The sequence below is a fragment of the Gymnogyps californianus genome, chromosome 9, assembly GCF_018139145.2.
Source record: "Gymnogyps californianus isolate 813 chromosome 9, ASM1813914v2, whole genome shotgun sequence".
Classification (NCBI taxonomy): domain Eukaryota; kingdom Metazoa; phylum Chordata; class Aves; order Accipitriformes; family Cathartidae; genus Gymnogyps; species Gymnogyps californianus.
This window is the reverse complement of record NC_059479.1, coordinates 3,237,189-3,246,814: the sequence shown is the minus strand read 5'-3', so window position 1 is coordinate 3,246,814 and position 9,626 is coordinate 3,237,189. Positions and strand designations below refer to the sequence as shown.

The following is a 9,626-nucleotide window of genomic DNA, read 5'->3' as shown; positions in this document are numbered from 1 at the left end:
AAAGGCAGGCACAGTATGTTACAAACACAGTATCTAAATGGCATGTACAGTATGCCCATAGGGCCAGACTGGGATCTATTTGCTAGATGTACAGTGTACATTTTAAGGCACACTATAGGGATTGAGTTTACATTTTGGTAACTCTGTCCTTTTATTTGCGAAGATGGTCACTACCTGGAAATGTTGCAAAAATAAACGTTCCTCTCTAAGAGTGGCCAATGTATTTCTGTTTTCATTTTATATTTTTCTCAAGAAAAAATGTGTGACAATGTGAACTTTAGGGCATTTTAAAAGTAAACGTCAACTACCACGTTACATTTTATATACATAGATATGTCTTTCTATATATCTAAATATATAAAATGATTGTAGGAGCTCATAATATAAGCTTAGTTTTAGTACAGTACTTTAAATATACTGGTATTTATTTTCAGTTACACTTCTGCACTGCTTCTTTCTAATGCAGAGCTTGATACGGACATCGGTTGATAATAGCAAACAAAAAAAAATTCATAAAGAATATTATTGTCTTATCATGCAATGTAGTAGGCATCCTGTGGCACTATTCTCTTATCCAACTTATTTACAGTACTGCTGAGTACATTATCAATAAATATTACAGTGTTTGTCTTATTCGATTTTTCATGGCACCCAGCAATTATTCAGGATATGAGTCCTGTCACACGTGAGTTTCAATGAATGAGTGAGTATGTGTCAGCATTGGTGCTGAGGTTGCAAGTTCAGAGGCTCCATTTTGAGATTTCACAGCAGCGCTGTACTCACAAATGTCCAGGAAAAACTCATAGTTCTTTAGTTTCCAATCTTTAAACTTCTTTGATGTTAAGTTGGGATCATCCAGAAGGTTGTTGATAACTGTGAGGTCCCCTTCCTTCGCCTATCAAATTCCAGAAAGACACAGTACATGTCAAAATGAAAATTATGCCACATTTTGTATTTCGGCACTTTATTTCTTCTTTCATTTTAGTGCGAAGTGCTAGGGAAACTACTGCGGACACTTGAATCTTTTACCTATATTCAGGAACTATTACAGCTTAAACTGTTTGACAACTCAGTCCTTGGCACTTTCTACAACATGCCTATAACGAGGGCCAAATAATAATTTTTTTTTTCCTTAAGCTGGAACATCTTTGCTTTCAAGTATTTTTAGTTTCTTTGGAACTTAATGCTAAAGCTACAAAGAAAGCCTCATCCATGGAAAACATTAAGAGAGTATACTTTTACTAGTTTAGATTGCTTATACACAAAATTAATGATAAAGCCTTACTTTTAAAGTGCTCTTGAGAACTCTGATGTGGTGAAGCTTTTCATTGATAACTGGATCATTACATCGCTTTACAAAAGACTTGCGGAACTCCTGCTTGGTGGAAGGACGCTGCTCTCCAAAAGCTGACAAACTAGCTTGTTCCAGAGATTTGTATAGCTCTTGCAGACCGTCTGTATTTTCTCCAATTTCTTTTACGTTTTCTGAAAGAAAACAAAGAAACCTAACAACAAATCTAATCATTCAGATGAAGCCTCTAAAACCAGCAAGCAATACTGCAAATTCATGTATAAAGTAACCCTATAACACAGTCTTCCAATTTTTCTTTTGATAAAACAAGAACATTTTGATCAGCCCCAAAGCTGTATTCTTAGCACTACACCAAGCATTTCAAGTACAAACTCCTGTGTAGTGACTGATGAATTTGCCAACACGTAACAGTTCAGCCAGAAAAACCTTGCTGAGAATAATGGCAATATTGCTCCGGCTTTCAATGGCAGTGAAGAGGATCAGAACATCTCCAAAAGCTTACCTTCTGCACAAAAACTATTATGCCTTCTAATAGGAGCTTTCTCTTCTAGCTTGTCATCTGTTCCTTCTATGGACTTTACACGTCCCTTACCCCTGACATCTCTGTTTCGGGGAAGGCTTTGACTACGTTGCTTCTGTGGCCTGCTATGAGAGCTATGTCCCCTTTGACATTCCACCAAAGGGAAAGGCCCATCCTGCTCGTAATTATAACGTCTTTGTACTGGTAGCGTTGCTTGTCTTCGTTTGTCCGGTGACGTTCCAGGCTGGCCACTCACGTACTCTGCGTCAGGAGGAACAGTCTGAAGAAAATGGAGCCCTGAACTGGTTAACGGAGTCTCTATCAGATCCTGCCATGAGCGTCTTTCTCGGTAGGGAGGTCTGCATCCTGATGAGTGTGTGCTTCCTGCTACATCTTGTCGAGAATCCTCGGCAGAAGAATGAGAATATGTTGATTCACTTGAAAAGTGTCGACCGTGTTTGGCTTCAGGGAATGGACTTGAAGAATTCACCTGAAAAGATACAAAAGCATCTGACTGTAAGACAACGTTTTGAACGGACACAAGAAAATGACTACAGCGTAGAACATTATATGATATATACTAATAAAATGGACTGATGTGTGTGTTTTGATATGTCATAATATGAACCTCTGTAAACAGAACATAATTAGCAGTGAGAACTTTTATGCAAGTGCTATGTTTTAACCACTCCCTATTCTTGTTTTGCACATTCTCTGCCCATGAGCAACTCCTGCTGGAAAGAACAGTATAATACTGGTACAGGTTTCCTGAAGACCTGTCCAGTTTACACTCAGTCCAGCAGTGTGCTGTGAAGACATGAAAGTCCCCAAAAGAAACCATAATTGGATTTCCTTTCTTTTTTTAGGGGATAAGTATCCAGCCAAACAGGAAAAAAAAAAAACCAACTTCAGCACCCAGGAAGATTTTTGAATTTTGCGGGACTGCTGAACTTCTCAAATTATTTTAATTAATTCTGCTGGGTCTGTGTATAATTTTAATTCAAAAACAAAGAGAAAGGCAAAAAAGTGGAAAAACAGAAAGGGAGGGGCTTAACCTGTATCCCAGTTGATAAAACAGCATCACATGGGTGAAAATCAGTCTGAACTTCACCCATGTGATGCTGTTGTCTCAGTCACTCTTTCTTTGGTTCTGGCTGTGTGAGGATCGTGTCATTCACGCTGAAGAAAAATCTGAAAGAAAAATAGAGAACAGTCCTATCTGCACTTAGAAACATAGAATAATTACCACAGCCTGTCTATGTTCCGTATAATAGAAATGTTCTTATTTGCTACTAGAGCCTCTTCATATACAAAATGGTTTTTTTTTCCTCAGTTATCAAAACCTGTCTGTACACAATATATTAGAAGTACTTTTATCAGCTGTTTAACATTTTATGACACTAACAGAAACTACTGTCACTACTATGGTATTGTACACAATGCTTCATATTGTAAAACCCCCTTGCCTCTAAAGATATGTTCTTAAAAAAAGTGTTTGTACTAAAACATGATTACTGCATGAATGTGATCTGATCGTAATCTCTAGCATCCAGTATCCAATATTCGTACTTGAAAAACAGTCTCAGTTAATATAAACTATCCCATCCACCTTACTTTTCATATTCTGCAGTAAAGTCAACATCTGAATATTCTGTTCGTATTATTAGGTGTAGTCTCCCAAATCCTACAAAAAATGTCATATTTACAGTCTGGTGACATTATCTGTGTAAGGAGACATTTACCTCTCCTTCCTTTGTGATTGACTTACTATGGAAACATGCGGGTCTTTGCTCATGAGGAACAGCAGTAATTTCATCCTTACAATGAGATCCGTCTTTGATCTGCCTTTATGGTAATTAAATATTCCAAAACAAGGAAAATGCAAATCAAGGAACACGGATATTTTGTGGTGACCTACTGTCAAATGCAATATTTATAACTCACTGAGGGTGTTCGATGATAGGTGTCACACAGTGTTGAAGAGCCTTCCTGCTTCAGGGTTAAAGAGCCGTCGATGTCATCCTGGTCGCTTTCACTCCAGTAATCTGCTAACAAAGCATTCCGGGTTTCACTCACGTGCTTTTCCACAAGAAAGCAGATCCCACATTTTAAAAATATCATTAGCATGCAAAGGTAAACATTTCACAGTCACCTAGGTGGCCTGGCAGTCACTAAGGAACAGACTTGTGCAAATGTCCGGCACCTAAGATACACAGATATGTAGAAGAACCTTCAAATGTTTTAGGATAGTGTTACAGAAAGCAGGTTAGGCACCTAACTCCCACTGTACATAAAAACCAGCTTCTGGTCACAGACTTTCAAAGAGAAACTTCATTCGAGATGCCAAAGTAGAGCTGAGCCTCAACACTTCATTAAATTATGTTAGCATAACAGGTTCCACCGTGGGTGATGGTGAAAAAGGCAAGGCTGGCACCTGAGCTCAGGCGATGCCAAACCAGTTCTAAAGCACGTATTGACCTGTGTTTGTGATGTCTTCACTTGCTCGAGGGTGATGAGCATACCCAATGGCTGTGATCTGGGAGACCATACCTCACCCTGAACCTTGCATTCTCTTTATCACTAGTTTTAAATATCTCTTAAAATTATTACTCGGGATTTTATTTTCTTTGGTGGTGGCACCAATAAGTATAGTTCTTCAAGGATATGGATTCTTAGGAAAATTGATATTTTAAAAGATATGGCACCTATGTTAATAAAGAAGTCAGTTATGACATCTCCAACTTTGTTCAAATAATGAACAGATATGTACTCTCTGCTGTCTTCTCCTAATTATAATCTCTGAAGCATTACCTTCATCTGGATGAATATCCTTGTCATCAGGTGTGTAACCAATTGCTGCGAGACCCAAACGATTCATCCATCTAATAGAACAATAAAAAATGAGGAAGAGAGATACTTAAAAGGAACATCTAGTGTAAATCTGAGGGCATACACTCTCTTAACATTTGGAAAAGTCAGAGACAATGCTTAGTCCAAAAACTGAACACTGTTCAGGCTGTTAAAATCATGATTCAGTTGTGTTCAGTGGTTAATAATTTTAAATTAAGGATGTTCCAGTTCATGTACAATGCAGATGTACTTCTGGACATCTGTTCACATCTGCTGGAGGATGTCTGCCTGGTGGAGTATCAGATTCATGGCATTTTATTCTGCTGCCTAGAAAACTGAAGAATCATGACATCAGTCTTCCTTATGTCATCAAGAAAATGTGAAGCATACATACTAATATGCTAACTTTAGCAATGACTAAACGAAATTTTTAGAATAGTCTGTGTGGAACAGAGAATGTCCAACTGTCTCCACCTTAAGCAGAATCAAATCCTCTCTAAGCTGCATCTGCAAACTATTTGTGTGGAATGCTTTCCAGAGACATTGTGCAAAGGAACATACTGCATTTATTCTGATTGCTGCTCCTATTAATTTCAAGAACTTGCCTGAATTGCCAAAATACTATAAATAAAATAGAATTATGATAATAATTGTATGAAAAACTGTATTAGGAAATAAGTTGTATTAAATTTGTATACTCAAAAAGCTACAACAGACTATGACAGTATTCCACTGGTTGTTTGCTAGTCTAGATTCGTGATACTGGTGATATAAATGTTTAGGCTTGTTGAGCTGTGATATCCACATTACTTTCCTTTGATTTTTTTAATACAGAATCTTAGGTTTCTAAAACAAGACTCGGTAAATTGAAAGTACTTCAATACTTGCATTTCACATTGGATGTTCTGGTTTCTTTCTTTGTCCCAAGATTAATTCGTTTGATCAAAAACAAGTTTCTTTGTTTCATTATGAAAATACTATAGTTTATTTTGAGGAAAATACCTTTAGAGTTTGCTTTATATAAGATTACTGGGTGTTTATACAATATATAATTGAAAGACAAGAAGAAAGGAAATTAACACGTAGAGAGGAAAGTCACTTCTTAATGTTCAGCAGTGGAAAATCAAGAATCAGCTTATTTTCATCAACAAGGAAATATAACCGAACAAAAAAGCCCTATTAATAGACATCTTTAATGACTGGGATGCATTCTTAAGTATTCGCTTACTCAGTGACTAAATTATTTACTATGTCATTAATTTGCTGTATATTGCACGTGTTTTCTAGAAGCACCTCTTTTTTGTTTTTTAACATTACAACATAAAATTTGTTAATAATTATGTTCTTGCTTAATGAATCATATCATGACAAAAACATCTTTCACAGACTTCAAGAAAGACATTAGTAAACAATACATACTGTATCATAAGGACAAGTTTTTTGCAGATTAAAACAAGAAAACTATTCAGTGTAATTCTTTCCCACTTGTACTAGAACAGAAAAAAAGCTTCTAAAGACATATGTGAATGTATTATTGGTCTAATAGCATAGTATATGGAAGATGGTATACACAGCAAGGAGGCAGAAAATGAAGGAAGAGTGAACTCTCCGCTAAAAATAGCACACAGTTCAGCATGTATTGATCTCCTGGTCCAAGCAACGCTCTGCAGTTGCTCCGAGCAATGATCTTAATCTGTAATATTGGATGTAACACTGACTCATTGTATGGCCTTCAGCAAATCGTTCTACATATCTTATGACTTTCATAAGTACCCAAAGGGGACATTTACTTCTTACTCACAGGGAATTGTTATAGGGTTTAACTTACTTGCAAAACTATGAAAATATAAAGAATTGTACAATAATATTGCTTTGCCTTTCAGTATTAAAACAGAAGTGAGCAAATTGGAAATAAAAATGGAAATGATGATTAGTTTTCACAAATACCAACTGCAGGGTTAGGATTCCTTACAGAGACATTGCTTGTATCAGCATGTCAATAACTCATCTTTATCACGAAGGAAGTAAATTTCAAATGGGTTAACAGATTTATAGAAAAGCTTTTCTACAGTGCTCACCAGCACAATTTCATTCAACAAACGGCACGCTGATCACTTGACAACTGCTTCTCTTGAAAGGCATATTCTTTATTGCAGTAATTGAAATGACATCATACCCTTGCTCATTATTAAGCATTTGTATTCACTATTTTTTCAACAGTTGTTCCTGAATTTCCAAACTCATTAGCATTGGAGCAAAATAGTTTTAGTCATACTTTACCATATGCCTTTGGCAATTAAGCAGAATGCCTCAGCGACTTCAACTAAGGTTCTGCTTAAGCACCAATGATAAATTAGGACTCATTACCATTTTCAAAGTTAAAACAGACTCAGCTGTTTTGATGGTCAGTACATGGAAATTTACATTGTCTTAAATTTCTTGCCAAATTTCTCTGGTTGCTCATTGTTAATTTGAGGGTTTCAAATCTTGGAAGCACGTATAGATAACAGTCAAAGTGTTAATATTAACTTTCGAGAGAATACGGATATTCTTAGCATACACAGAGTATCAGCTTTACTCATATGGCCTTAATGACCAAATCTGGAATTAGCAGAAGGTAATCTTCCTTCTCTAAGACTGCTCAGATTTTTCTCTTCCAAAGGGCAAGAAGATCCCCAGCTACAGTTACAAGTACTTTCTTACCTCATTTACCACAATTTAGAGTTAGCTTTCAAGACAACAAAAAGTGTTATCTGATGACATTCAGTGGCTTACAATGAGAAAATCTCTTCTGATAAAAGAAAAAGAATCTCAATTTTAGGTTTTGTGTTTTTAAAAAAAGCATGGGTGAATGTTTTTGAGGTTAATTGGGAGTTATAGGAGTGCTGAGATTATGGATCCTTTTCTTACAGTTAACTTTTTTTTTCAAGGAAATGCAGACAGTTCAAAAGGAACACTATGTAAACTTGATGAATTTACTTGATTTACTTCATTTTTAAGAAAACAGGCAGTCAAAGTTATAAAAAGTTCTCTGTGGAAAGCTTGGAAACTCAGCCATTTGGTTCTAAACTCTGCATTGAATGCCTTGTAGGCAAATGTCAGGTTTCAGGAAGGCAACAGGAGTATGTGTCAGAACTGGACTCTCTAAGGGATAGATGACTGCATGTTTAATTGAAGGTCATGCAACGCAAGACTATATGCTACACCTGACAAGCAGCCACAGTGAAAAAAACCCAGGAGATCATTTGTCTCATTTGGTTTATATAGCTGTACCCCTAATAGCTCTTTGAATTTCATGTGCTCACAGAAAGACATGAGATATTCTGCCAGGTACGTGTACAGCAATCTTACATGTACATCTCTATATATCTTGGCCCGCTGAGGCAGAAAGTTGGACTCCTCTTCCCCCCCAAACCCCTACCTTTTTTCTTTGATAATTTCAACAGCTCTTTTCTTTTGATAATTAAACAACTTAACCAGCACGTTTCACTCAGTTTGAGTCTAGGCCACTCAACGAACCATAGGGTTTGCATCCTAGACAGAAATTAGTTGTGATGACATGGAGCCGTACTAAATATCCCAAGGATACTTTGCTACAACATTTTACCTTCAATATTGTACAACATTTCCATAAGATACAATATCTGTCTTACTGAGATATGTTGTAACAACTTACAAAGGACCAAGAAGTGTATTAATTATTTTTTATTGCCTATACCTTAGTGAAAAAATGCAGGGAAAGGTAAGCCTCAAGTAACGTCATCTAAATACATAAGTAAGGTTTGTACTTTGTCTCAATGGTTTAAATTCGAAATAAATCAGACTTGGCTTTAATTAATTCTGTTGATTACAAACAGGCAGTGTTGTCATTGCTTTGGGATAAAATAGAGCTGCATGGTAGGAAGTTAAGTTAAATTTACTGAGATAATTCTGGTTAGTACCAGGGGATTACAGCCCAGAGCCTCTTCTGAGAGTCTGATTCTACCCCCAGGCCTGGAAAGTGATGATTACAAAGGTACTGAGGGCAGTGATGAACTAAGTAGCTGTGACAATAATCAAAACTTGATACTGAAGAGTGAGTCATGCTTGAAATGCCCTGAATTGTCAGGAGTCAGGAGCACATTCTCTTACTGATCATTTAATAAAAACACTGGAAAATGTTGAAGTGGACCAAACAACCAGGGAAACAATTTCATATAGCTTCACTGTCCTAACACACTATATTAAAAACAAGAATATACCATTACTCATTGTACAAATGCAATAAGTTTCTGTTTACTGACTGTTATAATTTACTCCTGCTGAGTATGGTGATGAGCCAGTCCAAGGTCAGTGTGAGGTTTTGGGATTGAAGGCAACAATATTTTTCACAGTGGCATCACACTTGGCTATTCCTTTCTACAGTCCAGAGTAAAATAGCACAAGTAAAAAAACAAAACAACTTGGACAATCTCACTTATAATAAATTTGAGAGAACTATTATGTTTAGTGTAGAGAATAAAAAACAAAGGCAAGAGGGTAACCTTTTTTTTTTAAAAAGAGGTGGAAGGCTGTTATTTTTAGGGTTATAGTTAAAACCGTTCCATAATTCCATGGAGAACAGGTCAGGAAGTAGCAAGTTTCTGTGGTTCAGATAAGTTTTATTTGCTAATATCTTCAATGCTGGATACACTTTTTGCATATACAAGATGGCTGGTATATAGAAGAAACTATTTAATTCAAGTGAAAAAGTAAATAAAGGATATATCCTGAAAAGGTGTAAATTCAAGAAAGAATCTATCCACTTCCACTATTTCTTTCTGTTAAATGTTCCCTTAAAAATGAAACCAATGAAATACTGAGGCATTAAAGGATAGAGTAAATAAATAGTTATATATTTCCTATCTTTCTTGCACCTTTTCATCAATTAATACTTGCACTTGTATGTCATCTCAGGTTTGTATT

At 36.2% G+C, this 9,626-nt stretch overlaps 1 protein-coding gene across 1 annotated transcript in view; it reads right to left on the bottom strand.

The window, feature by feature from the left end:
* Positions 1–625: 625 nt before the first annotated feature.
* LOC127019517 (connector enhancer of kinase suppressor of ras 2-like) overlaps positions 626–9,626 on the bottom strand; it is a 211,649-nt gene continuing 202,648 nt past the window's right edge. Inside the window, exons 21-25 of the mRNA XM_050901586.1 lie at positions 4,644–4,714; positions 3,777–3,880; positions 1,815–2,322; positions 1,286–1,485; positions 626–895 (exon numbers count right to left, since the gene is read on the bottom strand). Of these exons, the coding sequence (XP_050757543.1) occupies positions 680–895; positions 1,286–1,485; positions 1,815–2,322; positions 3,777–3,880; positions 4,644–4,714 (1,099 nt within the window). The 3' untranslated portion in view covers positions 626–679. The remainder of the gene's footprint in view (positions 896–1,285; positions 1,486–1,814; positions 2,323–3,776; positions 3,881–4,643; positions 4,715–9,626) is intronic.